This window comes from Mustela nivalis, assembly GCF_964662115.1.
Source record: "Mustela nivalis genome assembly, chromosome: 7".
Taxonomy (NCBI): domain Eukaryota; kingdom Metazoa; phylum Chordata; class Mammalia; order Carnivora; family Mustelidae; genus Mustela; species Mustela nivalis.
The window spans coordinates 39644749-39670977 of NC_139026.1; the positions used below are offsets into that span (position 1 = coordinate 39644749).

Here is a 26229-nt window from a genome sequence, read left to right on the forward strand (position 1 = left end):
CAGGAACTCATTCCTACCTTGCCTTAACTACACGTTATCTTATTAAATTCTGCTGGGCAAATCAAGGTCATCTTAGATTCTGATACTTTTCATCCAGTAATATTCCCAGTATGGAGACCCAATTTTACCAAGCCAAAGCAACACGGGAATTTTTTTTTTTTAAGTGAATAGAAGTACATGCAATCTACAGCCCTTAAATGATACCAATTTATTAAAAAAAAAAAAAAAAGGTAGCCTACACATCAAATTGTTATGAAACATCTCTTTTCTTATTGAACTCAAGATAACTTAAAGATGTGTCCCAATGAACATAGACATGATTTTTCACAGTTATGTAAGTGAATTGTCAGAAATGACTATAAGGAAGAATGAAGAAGATAGGATATATGCCTCTCCAAAAAAGGAAGTAGAATATTGTTTCAGCATGGGCAGTATTTCCCTGAGGAGCTCAAAAACAAGGGGCAGTGGTGACAACTCTAAAAATTAGAATTGTTGTCAGCCTCTTAGAAGGAGAATCCCTAGGGAATGTAAATTGTCATTCATCATTTTCTGTAGCATGTTTGGCAGAAATTCAAAGAATCAGGCTCAGTTTCTTCACTCTATAGTAAATAGCTTATTCCTAGTCCCCATCTCCCAGAATATATTAAAAAGGTAAGATCACCACAATTGCTTTTGGAGGAAACATCTTCAGATGTAAGAACATCCAGAGACTAGTCTAACCCTAGACACTTGAAAAAAAAAAAAAAACTAAAAAACTAAAAAACCCAAAAAACATAAAATAGGCAATGCTAAGTGAAATGATAGCCAAGTTTGGAATAGATACCTAGTATGTCCTATAACTATTTTCACTGGATATCTGACATATTTCTAATAGAGGACAGATAATTAAAATAATAATAAACCCTCTTACAGACTTCTAATAGTTTATAAGTCAAAGAATCTCATAATGAGCGATCGGTAGCCACCTCCCGGATTCACAGCTGGATCTTCAAATATTTGACTGTAATTTAATTTGCATATATTCATCAAAAAGGAAAAATAACATGTTTGTGGAAAATTTCCACTGCCATAATACAAAATTCAGACCCAATTCAACATAATTTCTCACTATCTCCAAGTTCTATCTATAATTTTGTCCCTTGTTCAATCAGTAATAGGTAAGTTTTCCAAAATTTAATGTATTTTCCATTTAAAATAAATCTCCCAATAGTAAAATGTTTACAGAAATTCATTCTACCTTTACCAGAAAACTTCACAAAAGGAGTTCTATAGTGCATACTTAATGAATCACATAATTTAAATAGTAATTTTACAACATATAGACTAGATACACATTAAATTTTAATAAAAATCAGATTTTCATCCTTGAATTTAAAATCAAGAGTGCTCGTACTATGGATTAAAAAAATCTGCTGAAAAATGTGGCCTTAGGTTGAAAGAATAAAAATGGAATGAGATCTCATGCAAAGGTCTAAAAAATACAGCTTAATTTTATGAGTAAGCTGACTTATTTCAATGTCTAAACTTTAATCTTTTCTAGAGAAATCTCTCCTCAAAACTGTTTTTAAAAAGATTAGAAGTGGAATGCTCAGGGAATATTGTTTTTTCAGAAAACTGCATTTAATATGAGATAGAAGAATGGAGGCTCTCACTGCTAGGATAAATGAGGCAGAAGAAAGAATTAGTGATATAGAAGACCAAATGACAGAGAATAAAGAAGCTGAGCAAAAAAACGAAGAATGATCACTTTTAAAATTCTTTTTTTTTAAGATTTTATTTATTTATATGACAGAGATCACAAGTAGGCAGAGAGGCAGGCAGAGAGAGAGAGAGGAGGAAGCAGGCACCCTGCTGAGCAGAGAGCCCGATGCAGGGGCTCGATCCCAGGACCCTGAGATCATGATCTGTGCTGAAGGCAGCGGCTTAACCCACTGAGCCACCCAGGCACCCCCTAAAATTAAGTATTTTCTTTAAAAATAATATTTATTTATTTGAGAAAGAGCGGACACAAGTGGCAGGGGGAGGGGCAGAGGAAGAGGGAGAAGCAGACTCCTCACTGGACAGGGATTCCGATGTGGGGCTCGATCCCCAGACCCTGGGGATCATGACCCGGGTCAAAGGCAGAACCTCAATTAACTGAGCCATTCAGGTGCCCCTAAAATTAAGTAGCTTTAAAAACACAACCGCTATTAAGAGGCTAGTCGTTATACAGCATGGCACAATAGACCCAAAGGCAGAATAACTAGGTAACAGGTCCATTCATTATGTAAATTGGGAAAATCATATGTATGAAAAAATTAGGTTAGCCAAATTCATATTAGTAGTTCTTCAGGGAAACTTGATAAGGATAAGTAAGGGCTTATAAGATATTCCAGTGACTTTCATTAAAAAGATAGTTAAATTTAACACTGATAATCTCTCCAAACCTGAACTAGGTGTCTCTTCATATCTGCAAAAATCCTTCCTTCTTTTTTATTTCAGTTAATGAGATCCACCTACCACATCACTCCAACTATCACTCTATCCCTTTCACCGAGTTTTCCCGTATGATCTCTCCCTTTGCTTTAAGTATTTTTCTCATCATTAAAGGCCTGGTGAAATATCTTCATATGCTTGAAACCTCTTAGCTTTCCCTTCAGGTAAAAATGTCCCTTTTCTGCACTTTCAGACCATTTAATGCACTCAGCTTATTTAGTTGTTGTAGACTTTGTCTTTTCACTGATATTTATGATCTCAGTAAATTTGGGGATGATTTTGTTCAAATGTTCTAGTCTATGTTAAACAGGTGTTTCTCTCCTTCAAAGAATAATGTAAAGCTTCAATTCTACATATGTTTTAACAATGGGGGGTTTGATCACCTACAGTGCCATATCAAAACATCAGTGACGTTATTATTCATTCTAAACAGAAAGTCTGGATTTGGCTAAGTCAGTGAAATCGTTTCCTTCGGATGGCCACAAAGTCAGGTTTCCCTTTCTCTCTTCCAGGAGTAAGTACGTAAAGATTAATAAAAGCACTTTATAATGGAAACTTGGCTGAGACTTAGAAATTGTTTTATAATAGTTTGTTCCTAGTCTTCTTTTCTTTCTTCTTCATAATTACAGTTGGTGGTTCACATTTATTTTTAAGCTATGTATCTTTTTTAAAAAATACTTTTATTTATTTTAGAGAGAGAACCCAAGCAGGATGGGCAGAGGGAGAGGAAGAAAGAATCCCAAACAGGCTGTGAGCTGAGCACAGGGCCCCAGGAGGGGCTAGATATCACAACTCTAAGATCACTATCTTGAGATCACGACCTGAGCTAAGACAAAGAGTCAGACCCTCAACTGATTGTGCCACCCAGGGTATCCCTTAATTTATATTTTTCTAAGATGACTATAATGCTTAGAAATTACAATGCTGCTTCCAAGTACAATTATGAAAGCCTCTTTTTCTGAGGGGGGGTGCCTGGTGTGGAGTAGATCAGAAATATAATAAGAGGCAAGTTCTAGAAATAGCCAAATATAAAATCCGTTGACACTCTGAAATATTTTCATTTAGTCTCTTTATTTTGAAGGGGACCAAATAAAAGATACTTCAGTTTTGAGACTCTTTATTCAACTTTCAGAAGAAAAACCTGGAAAACGTATATGCCATCAAGATATAGGCTTAATGCCTCTTCTAATTCAGTAGTTATATACTGTATATACAGTATATACATTATATACTAAAGAGAAGACAGGACCTAGGATGATTCTATACAGGATCTTGGGAATAGATGATCAGATTATACTTTGTTGGTATTTTTCCACTTTTCAAAAGTGGGAACTAAACTGAAATTTCATTCACCTATAATAAGCTCTTCAAGATAACAATGCCTCAGACATCTGCTTTTTCCAAGACAGTTTCTTGTGTAAAACAAGCTGGATGGAGTCAGTATCTTTTCTAACTGCTTTGTACATGTCTCTGAGGCTAACCGAGTTATCAAGGTCAGACTTAGAACGCTTCAAATGAGGTGATCAAATACTTTGTCATAATACTAGCCCTAACCTAGTGGCTCTTCCAACCTAACTGCATCTGACCTCCTTCCAAATTTCTTCTGGACACAGGCCTTGCTGAAAATCCTACAAGCTTGGCTCAACCAATTTGACATTCTAGGCAAGACTTAAAAATTTGCTCTAAACCTGCTTTTGCTTCCTTACACTGGCACTCAGTTAATCTTACACTATCTAGCTGTAGCTTCTTTGAACATGTCCTACTCTCCATGCCTATGTATATGCCTTGAAAGCTTGTAAATTTTTCTACTGAAAGAACCCAACCAGCCCTGACTCTAACAAAATGCTCTAAGTTCCCTGAATTCCAGTAGCACAAGTAACTTGATTCCATGAATAACATGGATTCAAGTTATCCTTTGCTCTAAAAGGCTAGTGAACATATTTTCTGACTCTAGTGATACATATTTTTTAAAGATTTTATTATTTATCTGACAGAGAGAGATCACAGTATGCAGAGAGTGAGGGGGAAGCATGCTGAGCAGAGAGTCCAATGAGGTGCTCGATCCCAGGACCCTAAGGATCATGACTGAGCCGAAGGCAGAGGTTTTAACCCACTGAGCTACCCAGGCACCCTTCTAGTGATACATTTTTAAAAACACTTCTACATGACAAATATTTTAACCTGAAATGGGAAGAGTTAATGTAAAGACCCAATTCAATGAAATTTTTAGCTAGTTTCACATTATCTATTTTCAGATGATTGGCTTTGCATTTTCTCATTTTTAATGCTTAAGCGTCTATTCATCTAGTCACCAAAAAAGCAGCTTCACAGAGGTAAGAGTGAGCAAACCCCAGACTTCACAGTTGGCATGAAAATCAATATCTGAGCTCTACCACTTCTACAAAAAGATATCCCTCTGTTGTCTCTGACATTCCTGTTAATTAATTATTTTGAGAGAGAGCGAGACAGAGAGAGAGGCAGAGAGAGCATTTAAGCAGACTTCATGCCCAGCAGGGAGCTGGATCTCAGTATCACAACCCTGAGATCATGACCTGAGCTGAAATCAAGAGTCAGACATTTAATCAACTGAGCCACCCACGTGCCACTGTGTTCTGACATTCTAAAAAGACTAACCAAGTACACCTCAATATATGTTCTAATGGTCTCTGGCACAACTGCTACAGGGAAATAATTTGAAAGTCTTCAAATTATCAGTGAGTATAACCTTAGTAAGTTTGCTGGAATTTAGCAGTAGTTCTGAAAAAAATTCATTCATAAAAATACAGACTTGTAAAATTCTTGCCATTTTGATGACTTGCATTACAGCCTTTGTAATCTGGTATTCTATAACAAAATAAAGTGCTGAACAAAAATTTGAATGGCATTTTTTTTTTTTTTCAGTTCTGACAAGGATGGTACAAAGGTCGTACCACTCCAGATGCAGAGAAAAAAGTTATTTTTATCACATGTAATAGATATCTCAGGCCATTAAATCTTAATTCTCTCAAAGAGTCTTGATGGAGAAGTGCTAGTAAAGGGACAAGGACCATAAATCCAGGCAAAATTCTTCTTTTTTTCTTAAGATTTTATTTATTTATTTGACAGAGATCACAAGAAGGCAGAGAGGCAGGCAGAGAGAGAGGGGAAAGCAGGCTCCCCGCTGAGCAGAGAGCCCAATGTGGGACTTGACCCCAGAACCCTGAGCTTATGATCTGAACCGAAGGCAGAAGCTTAACCTACTGAGCCACCCAGGCACCCCTCCAGGCAAAATTCTTGATCAGACTATGTAAGTGTCACCATCTGTCGAACCTTAGGTTAGGTATAGGGCAATACTTAGAGACAATTTCTCTGTCCAGCTAACAAGCATTCATGACAAGTATCTCAATTTTTCCTACTTATAAACTTACTATTATGTAGCATGTAGCCTTCCAGTCGCTACTGAGGATGCTATTAAACTGTCCGGGAAATTCTAATGAACTGATCTTCATTAACTAACTTTTACCATGTTAGTTTAGAGTCAAAAGCCTTGGAATGGCTCCTTATTTTCAAGGACCAAATTCTCTAGACATCTTTCTAGCCTTAGTTTCACATTTTCCTTCTCCAAGTCCCTTAATGTCTCCCTTAATGTCCCTCCTTGCTGCTCATGCTCACTGTGCCCCTTCTTCTACAACATGTAGTCCCCCATTTTCCTGGAATTCTTCTTCATCCTCCTAGAGCCCAAAGGGCCCTCCCTCTCTGTGCCGCATCTACTCCCATCTCCCACCCATGCCGTCTTCTACCCCTATCCCTACTTCGAACCGTGCCATCTTCGCTTCTGGAACCAAAGTCAAGATGCAGTGGTCCCCTGTGAGCCCACTCAGGACACTATATTATTATATTTCCAATGGCACCCCAAATTTTCTGCCTCCTGAGCGATTCATACATGTCTTTTCCTTCCCACCAGGCTATAAATGTATAAAAGCAGTGCTCTGGTAAGAGAACCAGGATTCCAGATATGGCACCTGGGAACAAGGAAAGATTTTAAGACACTATTCAAGGAAGTGGACTTGGTCTATAAAATCAAGCTAAAATTTTGATACAGCTTTCAGGCTATTGATGCCCTATGATTGTTGAAAATCATACTTTGAAGCCAGAAGAAGTCCGGTCACTTGGATTTGAGTCCCAGCTTCATTTACATTTAAGTATGTAGCCAAGAACATGTAACCATCTTGGTTTTTGTTGCTTCCTGTGTTAGCATCCCACCTTGCCTCCCAACATCCTCACTCTCAACATTCTCAGTGGTGCTGATCCTCACCTGGAATCCTGTATTTATAATCCTAACCTGTCACCTATTAGAAAATAAACTCTATTTTATATTAGAACCAGTTATAAACTAGGATGTAAACAGCATGTGTGTGTATGTGTATATAAATAAAATGCATACATATATTATATGTAGTATATGTTACCTACATATATGTATTTCACTGCTGAATTCTCACTAGCTAGACCCGTCTCTCATACACAGTAGAAATTCAACATAGCTTTGGTGAATGATTAAATGGACAAATGAGCCTTGGAACTCGAAGAACAGAGTTTCAAAACCTCTGCTCTATATGCACTAATCTTTTTCCCAGGATTGTTGTATCACCAGAGAGCAATATACCCTTTTATCTCAGCTCCCTAAAGAAATGACTTTACTGAAATATGATTAAATGTTATGCCCTCAGCTTTTAGAGAAATGTCTATTTGAACAGCAGTTTTGCCTTTTGTTATTCCATGACCCCAATTTAAGAAACTTTACAATAAATTTGTCCTTGAATTCAGTGCCAAAAAGTTTTTCACTTCGATCTAAATTATGCTCTTCTGGTCAGAAAATGAGAACAGACGGGCCAAGCAATCTCCCTTTGTGCCTTAGCCTCCTTGACATTCAACTCCTTTCAGTGCTTTGTGGTACCGATTACACAGGCTCAGGCATCTTATTATATACATTCATCTGCTTGTTTGCACTAGATTCTGTTATGGAATTGTGCCGTTTCATATTGCAATTAATTTTATGATTCCCAAAGCCACCTTGGAAGTATGCAAGTTATAAATCTCAGATTAGTAAAATAAACAGCTTACTAATGTTGTTGTGTGTGTACAGCTTGGATTGAGACATGCAATCACTTTATTTTCAGTTAAAAAATGGCAAGGCAATTTCAGACACCATGATATCTTCTGAGAAAATTTTATAATTTTGGCAATGTTCCTTTATGTTTAATGTGCACACAGTTATAAAATTCCGTGTATTATGCAGATACATTTAAAAACACTCAGGCATTATTCAGAGGCATTACAAATTAACAAATGCATCATAGTTTTTCAATATCTATGAGAAGTTTAACTTATAAATACAAAAGAATCGAAGGAAATATGGGATGGTAAAAAATGCTAATTTTGATTTCTTGAAGATACTGAGACTTGAATACTAACCATGATTTTTAGCAAGACACTGGCATATGATCAATGATGAATTTGGTTTAACCTACATTTTTTTTTAAGGGAAAAAAGGAGGGAAATGTAAAGAAAGGTAATATTTTTTTTGGACTACCCATTGTATGTGGCCTTAGATCGTATCTTGTTTATTGCTCAGAGTGATTCTGCAAGGTAGTTATTATAAACCTGACTTCTGAAATGATGACCGTGAGGGTCAGCAAAAGAAGATTCGACAGCTCTTAAGAGGTTCCCCGAGATTCATACTCAAGCTTCCCTGGGCTCCAGCATTCATATTCTTCCCCACTTGGCTGCCCTAAATGACCTCGTCATCCTGTTTGCTGAGCTCTTAAGTTACATAGTGAAGTGGTAAACTGGACGGCTTCTCTCTTCTTCAAAAAAAGATGAAGATAAAATTCCTGTGCCCAGAGGCATTTGTCACCTTCCCTTACAGAACAGGTTTGACAGGGATGCACAGTATTCTCTTCCATGGGCAGGGGAAAATCTCTGAAATAGGAGAATGAAGATAAGGGCGAATAAAACAGAGCTTGCTAATTACACCAGGCTAGTACAGGAATATTTAGTTTTCTCCTGAGTTTAATTGGTCTGTTCATTCAGGTGTGTTTTGTTTTGTTTTGTTTTGTTTTTTTAACTTAAAAAAATGGTAAACTGACAAAATGGTAACATATACTAGTTCTCTAAAGCTAATGACATACTTTACAGAACTGAAGACAAAACTGAAGCCATTTCTCAGGACAGAAATAGGTACTGATTCTGAAAATATCCAAAGCCTTCTTGATTTTGGATCTCTTTGGAATTAGACGAAAACTATGGACGTCTGCTCATATTATGCCCATATGCAGTTTTTACAAATGTTTCCGTATAGTTTTAGAGACTTCATCTGTCTCTTACACTGAACCAAGGTCTCAGGTCAGGATCACCAAAATAATGGCTGAGAGGTAAGTTACTGGTTCTCCCATGGAAAGTGTCCATTTTCTTTCCTGGCAACATGAACCTTTTTGATATGTTTGCCTCATAAACTAAATTCTCCTGTTTCTTTCTTTTTAAGTTCCTTCCCCCCCTTCCATAAAACCCTTTGAGTTTATTTTAAGATTTTTGATATGAGTTAACTTTACTTTTCAAAGACAGCAATCCCAGATGCCAATTAACCCACATTACTCCAAAGGACACAAATTTTCATTTAGCGTTCTGTATTTCTAAACTTCAGCTCAGGATCAGTGTTTCAGCCTCTTGTCCCACAGATGCTGTAACGTGAGCCCCTTCCTTTACAGAGTCCTCACCTCTCCTCCAGACTTTCTCCACAGCCATCTTTGCCTATAGCCATCATCTGTATCTGGGCTTACAGACCACGTGTTTGTGAAAATTCTTATCGGAGTGCAATTCTTGCCAACTGTATAACAAGTTGTTCCCAGAATATTCTAACTCTTCTTCTATACAACTGTTTCTCTTCCTAAGCATTGGTATTCTTTTAATAGGTCCAACCGGGAGTAAAATAATAGAATGCCTGGGAAGAACTTCGTGCGTGTGGGCCCGTGTGTGTGTGTGTGCATGTGATATGTGAGCTCTGCTATGGGTTAAACTGAATCATATGTCTTTAAAACTTAAAATTTGAAAAGAAAAAGTATTATCTTGTCATTTTCCAGTTTAGGGTATAATGTATCCTCTGCCACATTATGTTTAAGGAGCTGCCCCTCATGCATTGTTTAAACATTCTCTGCATCTTGCTGTCTTATTTCAAGCCCCCCGTGGCAATTCTTGGACATACCTTCTGTTCTGCTGTCATGGTTAGACTCTGCAGCCGGCCAGTCATATTCCCTAAACTCTTCTCAAAAGCTGCTACGAGGTGAGCCTGGGAACAAAAATGGAAGGAACACGTTTTGAATGTCAGAACCTTATGTGGATGGATGACAACTCTTGATTTTATAAAATGCTTAATTTCAGGTATTCTAACTCTTTAAATACCAAGACCATCATGGTTAGCTTTCAATGACGACTCTCCTTCAATGTAAATCTTTGTTTATGTCATTTCTAAAATTCAGTTTAAATTCAGCGCTTCCATCTCTTGACATTTAATGTGAGTTCAACTTCTGAAAAGGGATGGTATTTTGCAAATAACAACACCTTCTGACTTGCATATCACAGAGGATTTGACACCCAAAATACTGAATAAAGTTCAGAGTTACCAAGTTTTTAGACTTAAAGCTCAAGAGGAGGCCACTGCCACCGTCAATGGACAAATGTTTCTCATTTTTATACGTGCATGATGACCTTTGGAGATACTGTTAGCTCCTTCATTGTCATGATCCCCTTTTTCAAGTGTCAGACATCTGCTGACAGCTAACACACGATCTTTCCTCTTTTTGTGTGTACAAAGAATGGAATCAGAAAGAGTTGTCTTCACTTTCCAAACTCCTTTCAATAAGAGAGCTTTTATTTCTACTTTATTCCCTTCAACTAAGGAAGTGCAGGGAGGCCAGCTAGAGATGATATTCAGTCACATTTTATTTAAGTTTTCATGGATTTGGGGTTTTATTTTAAATCTCAGGGAATTATACATATTGAGGTATAAGACACTAACTCTTATGATTAAGAAGTATTTGACAATATTACAGCTCTTGAATAGGCCAGTGTCTGTTGGCATGCCGTTATCCAACAGCTTCACTCACAGAATATTAAGCATGGAGAGGTGCTTCAATCTTTCACTGTTGCTGGAGGAGACCTACAGGTGCCTTTTTAAAAATTTTTTATTTATACATTTTAATTAACATATAATGTATTATTTGCTTCGGGGTACATGTCTGCGAATCATCAGTCTTCCACAATTCACAGCATCCACCAAAGCACATACCCTCCCCAATGTCCATCACCCAGCCACCCTCTTCCTACCCCTCCCACCCCCCAGCAATTCTCAGTTTGTTTCCTGAAACTGAGAGTCTCTTATGGTTTGTCTCCCTCTCCCAGTCCCATCCTGTCTTATCTTAGACTGATTGAATTTTATTATGCCCTCACAAAGATACAATGATAGAACATTTTACACCTTACATCTGTAAAAAACTATACGTGTCAAGGGTGGGGAAATTTGGCAATCCTTGGCAAAAGATTAATTTTTTAAGAGAAGGGAGTAAAAGAACTTATTAAAATACATCACCTTGTTACTCTAGTAGAGCTGAAAAGCTGAGGTAACTATTATCAGACAGATGCCAGAAGTCCCAAGAATTAGGGCACTAGAAATTTATTCCATTAGTTGTAACAGCTAGAAGTTTATTCCACTACTGATAACAGCAAGAATTTTATTCCATTATTGGTAACAGCTAGAATGTACAAGTCTCTTTCATTAGTATCACATATAAAGGCGTCTTTGTTCCTAGCTCTGAGCTTATCTTGTGCTCCCTTTCTTTTCCTGACACAGCAATATAAAGATCATTTGTGAAGAATACTTCAATTAATCTTCAGTCCACCAGTACAACTCTTTATTCTTTTTCCACTCTCTCTTGTCTCCATCTCCCCACCCCCTGTCCCACCAACTGGCTGGCTCTCTCTCTCTCTCTCAATCTCATACACACACACACACATGCATATAACCTTGAGAATTATACTCCAAGGCTAGTTAGCAGATTTATTAGGATAAATAACACTCTTTAAAAAAAAAAAAAAAACAGTATCTCATAGTTGAAAATGTTTCCAACAACAAGGAATATCCTTACATCAGACTTACTATATCAGAGATTAGCATAAGGTTATGTTCCATTTTCTCTCATACAAAAACTTTTTTATTGTAAAAAAAATTTAAGTGAACAAAACCATATTAAACCATATTAACCATATTAAAAGTGAACAAAATGAAAACGCACAGCTCACTGGTTTCTCAAGTGAACATTCATATACTCACCAGCCACGTCAAGAAGATTGTAGAAGTTCTCCCTTACCTTTCCCCTGTCTTCCCCTCTCCCTGCCCCAAAGATAACCACTATTATTGTAACACTTATGATAATTATTTTCTTCCTTCTCTTTATAGTTACACAACTAAGCTTGCATCTCTAAACACCATGTTTTAGCTTGTCTATTTTTAAAACTATCAGAGTGGAATCATATGCCACAATTTTTTTGTGACTGTTTTCCTTTTCTTAACATTGTGTTTCTGAGATTCAAACATGTGGTATGTCACAGGGGTTAGATTTTTGCTGGAATGCATTGCTTTATGTGATTTATAATATATTTGTCCATGATTGACCATTTGTGCTGATTTCCATTTAGGTTATTAACAATAATCCTGCTGTGACTATACAATGGGTTACTAACTCCTAAAATAAAATCTCTCACTTTCTTTTAGAATAGAGAAAATTCTGGCTGGAAATCGTTGTTAATATGTACTAAAAGAAATGCAAGATTCTACTCAATATTGTAATTTTAATTCTCCCAAACAACTGTGCAACTTTATTATCAGATATGTAAACTTGAATGTATAAACTCAGAAGGAAATTTTACTTTTACCTTCTATGCATATTTTCTCAGTTAAACAGGAGTTAAAATATGACAAAGAAAATGGGAATGTGAATATGCTGAATAAATATACTGCTTGTATTTTGTAGCTATTAGTTAATACAAAACATTCACTATGACAATGTCAGTTTTTAATTTTTGGAACATTGCTGTTCATTAATTACTCATACGAAAATGTATAAGTAGTTACCAAAGAACATTTTAAGTCACATTATTCTCCATGAAAAATATGTTGTGAGTATGTTAGTGCAATACTGCTTTAAATTTAAAGGTTTAAATTTAAATTTAAACCTAAGGCCTTGGCTTAGGTTGTCAGATTAACTTTGTTACTTTGAAGGTAATACAGGTTAAATTTCTCACCAGTTGGATTAATGGAAAGGGAGTCCAAGAGACCAATAACAGAAACCATTCTTACCAGTGATGATCTTTGTCAACTCAGTGGAAGGAAAATGGAAAATAAAACCAATTGACTATAGGGCAATAGATCTTACCTGAAAAACTTAATAAAACGATGACTTTTTTTTTAAATTGTGGATTTTTATGGGGGCTATTGATCATGGTTTACTTGCTGCTGACTTTTTCATTACCAGCTGCATAATTTTCAAGCCAGAGCAAAATTATATCAATATGATACAATCCCTGACTTGTATTAGGTAAAGTTTGTCAAGGGAATAAAATAGACACAGATGCATATTAGTTAAGGGAAGGTATTTCTGGTACATACTGTCTTTAGTTTTAGAATCCTATAATATAATCTGAATCTTTACATAAAGAGAATTATTGTGCTGCTAAGAGGTAAGATGGAAAATTACGAAAAGTGCCTGCATTGTACTCACTCACCCAGAATTTAGTGACAGTCCATCAACCAAAAAAGATATACATAGATTTATATGGAGATGTATATAAATGTGACTTTACATTTGAAAATCAATAGATGTACTGAAAATGATTCTGAAATTATTATAAATAAGGTTTTGCATTTCTTTTACACATCATAAAATCGTTCCTTCAGTGTTTGTCATTGTTAATACGTACAAAATTGTTTTCTGTAAAAGGAGATGCAGAAAAGCAAGAGTAACTGCCAGAATACATAAAAATATTAAATAGAGCAAAAAATAGGACACAATCCTAAACAAAATAATACCCGAGAGATTTTTGGCTAAAAGACATATGTGCTGAAAGGGGGAAAAAAAAAGTACCCTTTGTTTTGTGACATATTCATTCAGTGGTATCTTTGAAAAATTGAAATAATAATGTCTTAGTACCCATTTCTAAATATGTAAGAGCTGAGGTTCATAAACAAAATATATTAGAACATAAACTAATGCTCCCCATCAGACTTGGCTGTAGGGAGGGGCAGGTGAGAGGCCAGAGGGCCCCTGGCCCCTGCATGATATGACCATATGTTCACAGATGCTTGCTGGGGTGCTCCTCTTTTCTTCCTGTTCATAGGTGGGGTACTGATTCAGGGAAGGTTGGACAGCAGTCTGCCAACATACGCTCTCTCCTTTCTAAAAACATCCTAGTAGAAAGGGCTTTATAGAGAGTCCTCCAGGGGCTTTCTGAAGCTCTAATGAGAGAACTTCAAAAGTGGATGGGAAGACTCAGTGCACATTCTACTGAATGAAGCTTTACTTTACCAGTCAAATGAGGAGTGAGTTGGTTGGACACCTTTCTAATTTACCACTGTTCCTTTTTTTTTTTTTAAAGGTCTATTTATTTATTAGAGAGGGAGAGAGAGAGAGAAAAAAAAAAGCAGGGGGAGAGGAAAAGAGAGTCTCAAGCAGAATCCACCCTGAGCACAGAGCCCAACATAGGGCTTGATCTCACGACCCTGAGATCATGACCTGAGCCAAAACTAAGAGTCAGATGTTTAACTGACTGCCCTACCCAGGCGCACCTGCTGCTGCTCCTTTTAACAAAGTGGGGAAGAAGCATTTTAGTAGAGAAGCAGGTAAGTTTCAAACGTAAAAATTAAAACATGGGTCATTGTGTGGACTCTTTATAAAAAGATTATTGCCTGGACCAAACACAGATCAACTAAGAGATCAATTAAATAAAACCCCAAATTAAGAAAAATCATTTTAGTCCTGATAAAGTGATTAAATATTGAGTAAAAAATGAATATCTAGATACTTAAATAATCATTAAATTTCAAAAAATAACAATTAATTAAAATCTTATCTCAGGGCACCTGGGTGGCTCAGTCAGTTAGGCGTATGCCTTTGACTCAGGTCATGATCCCAAGGTCCCGGGATGAAGCCTGGCGTAGGGCTCCCCACTCAGCGGGTAAACTACTTCTCCCTCTGCTTGCTACTTCCCTTGCTTGTGTTTGCTCACTCTCTCTCTCAAATAATAAATAAAATCTTTAAAAAATCATGGCTCCTTTGCTACTTCACTTCTATACAATAATGCTCATTGTAGTGATCTTATTCAACCAGAAACTAAAAGGTTTACTCTTTTACTCTTTTAGTGTAAATAAAGCTTTTGTCTAAAGGTTTTACTATTTTAGTCTAAATAAACTAAAAAAAATACAAGGTTTATCTTTACTTCCAATAGGATTACAAGGTTAAAAATAATTTTTGGCTTATATTAAAAAGTTCTGTACAGATAATTTCATTCAGTCTGTATTATGATTAATTTCTGTATGTGTATAATATGTATATGTATAATATATGTATATATAATATGTATATGTATAATATATGTATAATATAAGCATATATTACACACATCAACAGATATTAGCAAATATCTGAATTTGTTACTATGAATATCTAAACATATTCTCTGAATGAAATTTAAATGCAGTATTTTTTAGAACTATTTTTTAGAAAAAATAAAATATTAACAAAAAAATTCTATGATGATTTATATGCTCTGAGATCTAAAGTGACATTGTAAACCAAATGGTAAAGAAAGTAAGTTCATAATGATTTACAGTGAATAGGTAACTTGTGAGTAATTTGAATTTCTAAATGTATAAAGATTATATGTGTAAAAATACAAATTGACATAGACATACAAGACCACTGAATAGAAAACCATGATAGAAATTTATCATGGTTTGTTTTATCCAATGACATATGAAGGGATATTTTGGTTGTTTGTGATTTTTTAAAAAATAAAATTGCTATATATAGTTTTTTTCTGTGGTTCTTAGGTGATTTCAGAATATTTATAAAATGTATTATGAAGAGAAAAAAAAAGGCATGCAAAATAGGATATAATTTAGGTTCCCATCCATGTGCAAAAAGCACTACTAGATGTGGCGAGGGGAAGCTGGAGACATTTGGGCATTTTCTCTAAGACCAGCACTTTTTAAACAAAATTGTCTATTTGACACTACTTCCTCTAATTCTGTATTCATTCTCTTTCCATTATGTTTCCTTGAGGAGACATTGTAGATGCTTTTTTCCTAATAGTCCCCTTTCTCCATGATGTTATAATACCATAGATGTGTGGGATACCTGTTTATGTACTCTATGAGTAATTGCTTTATGGATAAAAGGTATAAGATTTTTCACCAAACAAAACAAAAAACCCCAAAAAACAATTTTCACCCTCTGGTAGTCCTACCAATGCTCTGCAAAGAGTATCTGAGGTAAGGTCATGAAAACACATCAGTGAAAATCAGTGTGGTCTGTATGACTGGAGCACAAGTGGTAGGTAGCCAATGACTGACACCTTTAAAATATTTTTGCTCCTTTTCCAAACAATGGCACAGAGTCAAATTTCAGGACTGCTCCCTTATGTTAAAATTTGGTTGCTCCTGTGTGTGTGTGCGTGCGTGTGTGTGTGTGTGTGTACGTGCGCACATAGGTGTAAGCCTTTGCAACTGTGTACTACATATCTGTATTCATGGCTATAAAAACAGATCAATGTTGAAAGGAAATACAAGAAACTAACAATCGAACATTACACGGCCATAAAAAAGGATGAGATTGTGCCTTTTGAGACAACATAAATGGACTTGAGTTATTACGCTAAGTGAAACACAAATGAGAGAAAAGAGAAAAGCAAATGGCGTATGGTTCCACTTTTAAATGAAATCTGAAAAAAAAAAAAAAAAAACCAAAAACGAACAAGCAAAAAGTAGAACCAGAACTAACAATATAGAGAATGAACTGATGGGGGCAGAGGGGAAGCAGGTGGACAAACAGGTGAAGGGGAGAGGGAGACACAGGCCTCAGTTCATGGAATGAGTAAATCATGGGAACAGAAAACAGAGCATAAGCGATACAGTTAATGATACTGTAATAGTGATGTAATGGAAAAGATGGTGACCAGTTCTTGCAGTGAAGTAGCATAATGTACAAACTTGTCATATCACTAAGCTGCACACCTGACACCAATGTCACATCATGTGTCAACTATTACCCCCACCCCAACCCAACAACTATATTTAGGAAGGGTATCTGAGGGAAAAACAAATATATATTTTTTATTATATACTTCTTTTAGTTTCAGTTTTCCTTTTTAATACCATATGCATGTAATGCTTTTTAAATGGCAACAGTTTAAAAATACTATAAAAGCCCCAATTCCATAATGTAGAGAGGATGTTTATTATGCTAATACCTGTGTATATAAATTCAGGCGAGAGACATTTACACAATAAAGTAAAATCCTGATGAATCATTAAAGACATCTGCAAATATCTTGGTTATCCAAGGAATAGGGCCTGTCACTGAGCCTTCCTCATAAAAGATAAACCCAACCCAGTGTGTTTTTGACACTTATATTTGACATTTACAGTATCATATGTCCTCTTGGTAAAGATTCAGGAACCCAGACAGAGTATTTTAAACTATTATTCATCCAGCCTATAGTATAAAATTTATAGCTGCTTCTGAACTATTTAAGACTTATTCTTAGATGTAAACTATAGCCTAAATAATTCCGTTCTCTTCCAGTATTGCCCCCAAATTCTCTAAAACTCTGAGTTTCAACAATCCCCGACAACATCTATAAAAATAAATACACACAATCCCAAACGAATCTGATTCTCCCAAAGTTGAGAAGATAAAACCCCTTCAAACACACTACGAAAATGAATCTACGGTGAGGGAAATTACTTCCTTACATGCTGTGGAAGTTATATTTTACCATACTTTTTATCCTTAAAGTCCCTCTTAATCAAGTCCTACCCTGTGGGACTGCACCTGCTCTCTCTTGCTATGTCCTGCTTTGTCCAGGATGTAGAAAAACCTCAATGGAGAGTAGGGATTGGTGAGGCAGATGAGGGTCCCAAAGCTACACCAACCAACTGAGCAGATTAATGTTGAAGGGATGTGGCAGGACATATGGCAAAACAGCGGGAGCTTCCTTAGTCCTCACTGCTGCTCCTGACTCTATGCTGCTTAGGACCAGGCACAATGCCACACGGTCCCCTGTACTATTCTGCATCTGTTCTCAGGACTCCCTAGCACACTGAAAGATATCCAATAAATGTTAATATTATTGATGGTCTTTGTTGGCATTTTTTTTTTTTTTTTTTGCCATTCTCAATGGGTCAAACTGTTGTGAGAAGGCTGCCAAAATTTTTAAGAGAACTATCTCTCATTTACAGTATTGCTCGGATACCCAAATTTGAACCTAATTTTTTTTTGGGGGGGGGTGGGATTTAATTGGATGCTTAACTAAATTGCACTGAAGAAGTCAGGGCACATAGAATTTTTTATCTTCCAAAGTTAATAGCTATCAACCCCTAACCGTATGGTGGCTTGAAAAAAAAAAAAAAAAATCTAAGGAGAGTAATAAAAATAAGACATAAGAAAAGAGATAGCTCTTGAAACTGTTACTAATATTTCCAACTTTAGAAGAAATAAAAATTAACCATGTCAATTAGGGTTTACATTTCATTACTCAATGTGCAGGAAAGTTTACCTTTATATGAGTGACTGAAGACTGTTTTGGGACATTTAAAGTTTGCAAAATTATCCCATTTACTACATACAAATCTGCTTTAATATATCAAAAAAAGAATCAAAAGTGACTTACATTTGCTGAAAGTTGAGATGTGAGGGTAGCAACTTTTTCTTGTGAGGCAACCAGTTCTCGCCGCAGTTTGTGGATTTGCTGAGTGTAATTTAAAAAGATCAGCTCAATAAGCTAGATTTTTCCTTAAAACTAAGAATTCAATCCAAGAAAGTAAATACTGTATTTCGCTCATGCAACCTCTTAATTAGTGTATCAGTACTAATTCCTGAAAAACCAAAGAAATGTGAACACTAGCTAAATATATAGTAACAGTTGAATTCCACGTGTCAGGAGAGGTAAGTGACTATGTTCACGGTTAGGACTCAAATGCTTAAAGGATGCTTGCTTGCTCCATGGTTCCACTTGCCTGGCTCTAGAATCAGCTGACTTTCTCTGTTGATTTTTCTAGCTCTGGGAATTAGTGATAATAAAGCTCAGGCAGTAAAATATTTTCTTTTTAAAAACTAAATATACACGGACACATTTCTTCTAGGTCCTCATTTAGCAAAAAGTACTGAATATTCTAGCATAGTGTTTAGCATGGAGTTTTAGCAAAAAAAAATTCGGTTTTTTTGATGCATGCTTATTTTAATTTTCTGTAGTTTGGCAACTTCCAGAAGCTGTAGACTATCCTGGAGTCACTGAAAGTTGGCTTATTTCCAGATATATTGAGTCCATATTTGAAAATAATTTTATTAGGTAGCGTTTCAATGACTAACACTCAGAGAAACCTTCCCCAATCTTTATTATAATTCCTGTTATTCATTGAGTTACTATTAATTCAGAGAAGAAATGCTTTATAGATTACCTACAGTTTAAAACTGAGGGGGAATTTAGTAATACTGTTCAAATAATTAGATAAGCCAACAAAACAAATATGCTAGTTGCCTTCCTCTTTAGCTAAGTTCACAGTGAAATAAAATTGAACCAAATAAAGGCAATATTTCATATCGCATTTAAATGGTTAATATAAGCACTTTCTGCAAATAAATCTGCATGCCTCCTGTTGCTGAGACATGTGAACACAGATTAGTAAGGGTAAAGCATCGACTACCATCTGAGGCTAAGTCTATAAGTAGACTTCTGGTCTCAAAGGTTCTTAGTTACTTAGATGCCAAACATTGCACTCTAATTCTTCTCATTTCTGCAAAAAGAAGTCTCTGTTGCTGTGGGTGGACTTTTGGGATACTGTTTCAGTTTGAAAGAGCATTCCTGACATAGTTCATTAACTGTCTTTTTTTCTTCCCCCCTCTTTTGTGGAAAAGAAATGGCAGTCAACATTGAGGAACTCAAAGAAAGTTGTGGACTTTAAGCTGGAAGCAGAGACTGTGGACACTTACATAATTTCACCAAATGTGAATCCATTTTGTTCCTGGTTTTTTTTAAAAGGAGATACACTAGCCCCAAATAGGACTTGACTTATATTTGAATGATGACCACCTATAGTCCCAGAAAACAGACCATTTTATCTTAAACCAATACAAATCCAAAGAGCCTTTCTCAAATTAATAGTATCTATTATAAGATCCTTTACAATGTGATCTTGGAAACCTTTTAATAATGTAAACTATTTTTAAAAAACCATGACCCATTAAGGGGAGGAATGATACAAGGCGAGGTCAGAGAAGTACTAATCAGGCAAATAGGCAACATTTGAATACCTCAGTAACCATATTATAACCAAATTAGAAGTGTTGTCCTGTCCATGTAAATAAAATACTCTAGGGTTTTTTTTTTCCCTAAACATATTCACTTTTTTGTATAGCAATTATAAAGATCAAATTGCTATAATCAATACTATTTTGATATTTTTAAACACAGCACAAATTTTACATAAAGCAAAGTAAGACAAGGAGTTCCTTTGCAAAAGCTACTACCAAGACACTGATATTCTCTGTGGTCTGATTGCCTCAGTGTAAGCCAATCAAATAGTCATTACCACACCCTGAATAAAGGTCTAATTAAAGTCCTGCTCTCCTTGGGTAGGACAAGTATTTCACAAAGGGAAATAAAAAGAATATTCTCTCCAGGCTGCAATCTGATTCGTACATGATTGCGACAAAATATTTGTGAAATGTGTGTGATTAGTTCTATATACCACACTAGACATAAAGTGGCTATTAGAGAAGCAAAATTCTGGCATGAAACAGATGGGTTGGGATGCTGGTAGCTTCTATTGTGGAGGTCTGGTGCCTAAGATTCAACAGTTTCATTAATCCTATGCAGTTAATCTCACAGGCGCTGGGGAAAGGAGACTACAATAAACGTGCAAGACCACACATTCATTCATTCAGCAGATTCAAAGAGTGCTTAGTACTACAGGCAATTTGTTAGTTGTTGATCTCAAACTCCATTCTAGAACGTGAGAGGAGGGCTTGCTTTTAAAAACTTCCTTTCATTTTCTTTATGAGGAAATACCAAACACCATTTAACAACTAGAGCATTGCTTCCATCAGCAGCACAGGAGAGCTATGCCACTGTATCATAGAGCCCTCCAGTGGTGGAAACATTCATTTCATCACAAATGTAAACAAAGAGTCAAATACAAGCATGCTACAAACTTTACCTCTGAATGAGCTTTTTCTTCAGCCTGTAAAAGACAAAAGGTAAAAATTCATCTATAAATAACCAATGTCATTTTGTCCTACAAGTATAAATGAATCATTCCATTGTATAATTAAGATACTATGACCCAACATAAGACTAGTAAAATACATATGATAGTAAAATACATCTTATTTTATATTATTATCAATGACTGATACTTATATTGTATTTATACATTATAATTATGGTGGTATTATTATATTATCATTATGATAGGAACCTTTAGTATTACAAATTAATGCTTCCTTATATATAAATGGTATATTGAATATGTAGGTCATTTGATTCATGGATATATAACATGCCTTAAAAGCAAAGTTGGAATTAAAGACGATGTTACTCTAAGATTCAGTCTATAAGAAACAAAAACAAAAGTAGTTATAAAATTATACTCTAAAAAAGGAAATGACAGATTTTTTTCAGACATATAATAGAAAATGCACTCCATGATATTAGGGAGATCTTCAGCCGAGACTTGGGAGTCTTAATTTCACTCTGTGATTTATATATCATTAAAAAAAAAAAGCTAAATAAAGCTGGAGAGAACATATTGGCCTCTACTGATAGCCACAGAAAAGCAGTTCATTAGTTTCTATCTTCTTTCACTGTCTTTAATGATGATTCATTAAGTTTACTGAGCTGCAAGTCAGCAAAACAGTAAAATGCCCAGTGTCAAGATGGTGATAAAAGTGGCTGGCAAACATCTTGAGTCATACACATTATGGCAATGAGGACTGCTGGAGGAACTCACAGGCTGTTTTGGACTCAGTTACAGAAAATTCCTAGCTCTGTTTTTCTTCTTTGTGCTGGGCTGCAAAATGCCAGAAAATGAGTTATGTGTACCATTACATTTGGGAAGCTCCCTTACTCTGGAAAAAGCTGGAGAATGAAAATATCGCTGAACACTACAAATCTGCCGGTTCCCTTGAGCCATTTCAAAGCAAAAAAAAGAAAAAACAAAAAACCTCTTATCTCCTATCTCTCCTTTGGGGATATTTCCTGGTTAACTGATGCAGAAGTACCTGAACTATTTTTTATCCCCACCCCCTTTTTTTTCTACAGAAAACATAAAATAAAACAAAGGAAAATAAATAAATAAAAGATATTTTTATGCATAAGTATTTCTTGAGTGTTCTCTTTCCTGTATTTTCTCTACTCTTAAAAATAATGTATAGTTAATAATATAGTATTTAAATAACAGAGTAGTTAAACAGTAGAATCCTAATAGCCTTTATAAGGAAACTGTTTTAAAAATCAATGCTAGGTACACCAGGGTGGCTCAGTGGGTTAAGCCTCTGCTTTCGGCTCAGGTCATGATCTCAGGGTCCTGGGATTGAGCCCCTTCATCGGGCTTTCTGCTCAGCAGGGAGCCTGCTTCCTCCTCTCTCTCTCTCTGCCTGCCTCTCTAACTATTTGTGATCTCTCTTTGTCAAGTAAATAAATAAAATCTTTAGAATAAAATAAAAAAATAAAAATCAAGAAAAATCAATGCTAACGTAAGACTTGAATATTTTACATCCAACTTTAATTTTTAAGGGAAGATTTTATTTTTTTAATTCTAATAATTTTAAGGTTTTAGATACAGTTTGTTTCTAAATCAGAAGTAGAGAACTCATTTTAAGATAGAAATTTCATCTTAAAGCCAAAGAAAGCTGGAAGTTGTTTGTCTTAAGACGTATGGTACAATTAACTGTGACTATTTGTTTTCCCTAGAACTTCACATGTTTATTGCCACTATATTCTGCCCAAATCCTGCTCCAAGTCCTACCAAGATTATATAAAACTGATAATAAATAATTTGTATGTTTAAAAAAAAGCAATGTATTCTACTTAACAAAAAAGTTAAGAAGATATATTTTCTCATTAAAATAGTCTCAAGTAAGTTATATATACTACCCATAAGCATAACCATTATATATTAATTCTATAGGTATTATATATAATAATGACTTTTCTTGTCCTTGTGTTTTCAGAATAATCTTTTTCCTTAATCTTTGCCTCTGTTTATACCCCGTGGCTATTAATACTAGGTAAGGTGTTATCATCAAGCTGAAGCAGTGTGGCAGGATATTAACATTATGTTTCTTTCAACGATTTAGGCTTGGGATTAATGATGATGGAACGTGATTACTTGCCATTTTTATTTTTATTTATTTATTTTTTAAGATTTTATTTATTTATTTGCCAGAGAGAGATCACAAGTAGGCAGAGAGGCAGGCAGAGAGAGAGAGGAGGAAACAGGCTCCCTGCTGAGCAGAGAGCCCGATGCGGGATTCGATCCCAGGACCCTGAGATCATGACCTGAGCCAAAGGCAGCGGCTTAACCCACTGAGCCACCCAGGCGCCCACTTGCCATTTTTAAATGATGGTTTTGAACCAAGCCCAGTGTCCTGAAGGATGGTAGACAGTATAAAACATTTTGCCTAAATAAAAATACATCAGATGATTCTTTATTCCATAAACCATTAATTGGCCATTCATTAACCCATTCAAAGTTACTAAAAAAAATTTCCTTCAGCATTAGCTGTGTATTAAGAAATATGTTAATGAACCAAATGTAGCTCCTGCTCTTATTACTATAAATTAGATTCCAAGTACAAAACAGATTTAATAAAGTGTTTAGTATATAATCAGTCAGAAAGAAGCTATTTACTACAAGGATCAAAGTGCCAGGAATATAAAGAATAAAAAAAGAGCTCTAGAATTATAAAGAAAAATCACACAGCCTTCCTCAGCCTATTTTCCCCACTTTTCATAGAGATATGGATAATAAGCAGTAGGTCTTTTCTATGAGAAAAACAACAGCACAGTCATAACTAAGAACCCAAACTGAGGAAGAAAAGAAGAGGTGGCAGAGGCAGGAACCAGCCTGAGAAGACAGGCCAACATCTAAAGAGGGTGATGCCAAGTGACGGTAAACCTGGAGGAATTTAACCTCAGTGTTGCTCCATATTCTGATGACATTAAAAGAATTTAGCAATTTGCATTTTTAGATAAAAGCTCCAGATTTCACAGTGTTGGCTTGGATTTAAACACAAGCACACATCTTAAGTTTGCCAAAGGTAACAACTTGGGAGATGAAATTAGGCCTGTGATTTCCAACCAATATGCAAATTCCTGCAATCTTTCTGCTCAGAATTCTGTAAGGTAATATACTCAACTGTATAACAAGATACTCTGGAAAATTTACCAAACCATTAATGACAGAAGCTTTAAAAGATCTACAGGGGGAGAGTCCTTCCAATGAGATTTGTTAGACTGATGACTTTACAGGTAAATGTTCTTTGCAACAAGCCATTGTTATTAGTTTTATTATCTCTAAGTGAAATACATACAGCAAATATATACTTCTATAATCTATATACATGATGTTAGAGTAAACAAGGTTCGTACTCATGGTTCATAAAAACAGAATTTTGCCTAATAAGAGCAGATAGAGCTTAATATTCTTTTTTTTTTTTTAAATTTAGAATGTTGTTAAGTTCAGAATTTTTTTTTAAAGATTTTATTTATTTATTTGTCAGTATAAGAGAGAGGGCCCACAAGCAGTGGGAGGGGCAGGCAGAGGGAGAAGCAGGTTTCCCACTGAGCAAGGAGCCTGGTGGGTTTGATTCCAAGACTCTGGGATCATGACCTAAATCAAAGGTAGATGCCAGCCGACTGAGCCAGCCAGGCGTCCTGAGCCTAATATTCTTCTTTTAACCAAAAAAAAAAAAAAAAGGACTTTTTCTCCCCATAGACACCACTTAAATTATTTTATGAAGGCACGCCATGCAGTTGTGTGTTAGCTATATACTGCAGAACTTCAAAAGATGCAATTCACATAGACTCTGATATAAACAGTGCTCTTAGAACCATGTAGGACACCATAGTTTTTATAATTTATGGTATACAATATTTATTTCTTATTTTTTATAATTAATTTTAATTTATAATATTAATTTTTATAATTATGGTATACAATATTCCTGGTCTTCTCTAGTAATTATGTGAGACCCACGGGATAGATGGGATAGGCCTGGCGGTTGTTTTCCAATTTTATTTCACAGGTGTAGTCCAGAGACACTTAGCAGCCTGCCTGATGTCACACAACAGCCACTGATAGAGTTAGGCAAGAATGCAAATCAAATGAATCTGGATCCCCAGTCCTTATAGGCGTGAAAAATAATGATAAAATTCCCTTTTGCCTTCATGGTTTAAAAAGCACTTTCACAGATATTTTCTCATTGCCAGTGGAATCTCAGTGCATGCTAATGGGGGACAGAAGCCAAAAGGACTCCTCATTATCTCTGATTTTTCTCTTTATCAGTCCTCCAAATACGCATTTATTTGAATTAACTCTAGATTATTTATGAACTCAAGAATATAATTTCTATCATGTTCTGTACAACTATTTGAATTCCCTAATATCCTAAAAATCACCTTCTCATGTGGCTTGATCACCTAATCCATTCTTTTCACACATAACACAAGGGTATTTTTATTTCTAAATTTTGGCATAAATGTATACATATATAGTCACTTTATTTTAATCTCTGTTTCCATTTTGTATCATACTGATACTATAATATTTCTCTTTCATGCTTTCTGATTGACATCTGCTCTTATTTATTTATTTATTTAGGTGGGGGAGAAAATATATGTATTTTTTAAGACTTTTTTTTTTTAAAGATTTTTTATTTATTTATTTGATAGAGATCACAAGTAGTCAGTGAGGCAGGCAGAGAGAGGAGGAAGCAGGCTCCCTGCTGAGCAGAGAGCCTGATGTGGGGCTCGATCCCAGGTCCTGGGATCATGACCTGAGCCGAAGGCAGAGGCCTTAACCCACTGAGCCACCCAGGCATCCCTTAAGACTTTTATTTATTTGCCAGAGAGAGACACAGCGAGAGAGGGAACACAAATGGAGTGGGAGAGGGAGGAGCAGGCTTCCCACTGAGCAGAGAGCCTGATTTGGGCTCCATCCCAGGACGCTGGGGTTGTGAAGAAGGCAGATGCTTAATAATTGAGCCACCCAGGTGCCCCAAGGGAGAGAGACAATCTCAAGAAGGCTCCATTCCCAGCATGGAACCCAATGTGGGGCTGGATCTCACAATCCTGAGATGATGACCAGAGCCAAAACCAAGAGTCAGATGGTTTTTACAGTTTCTACAGTTTTTAAATGTCCCTTCTCTGTTCCCTATAAACCTGCAA

The 26229-nt window shown here is 35.8% G+C and overlaps 1 protein-coding gene across 3 annotated transcripts in view; it reads right to left on the reverse strand.

Annotated features, from left to right (window-relative positions):
* Positions 1 to 26229, reverse strand: part of NAV3 (neuron navigator 3) — an 858619-nt gene that overhangs the window by 48117 nt on the left and 784273 nt on the right. For all 3 annotated transcript variants that reach the window (XM_082739652.1, XM_082739653.1, XM_082739651.1), the window contains 3 exons: positions 20999 to 21022; positions 18454 to 18531; positions 9716 to 9799 (listed from right to left, as the gene is read on the reverse strand). In XM_082739652.1, the coding sequence (XP_082595778.1) occupies positions 9716 to 9799; positions 18454 to 18531; positions 20999 to 21022 (186 nt within the window). The remainder of the gene's footprint in view (positions 1 to 9715; positions 9800 to 18453; positions 18532 to 20998; positions 21023 to 26229) is intronic.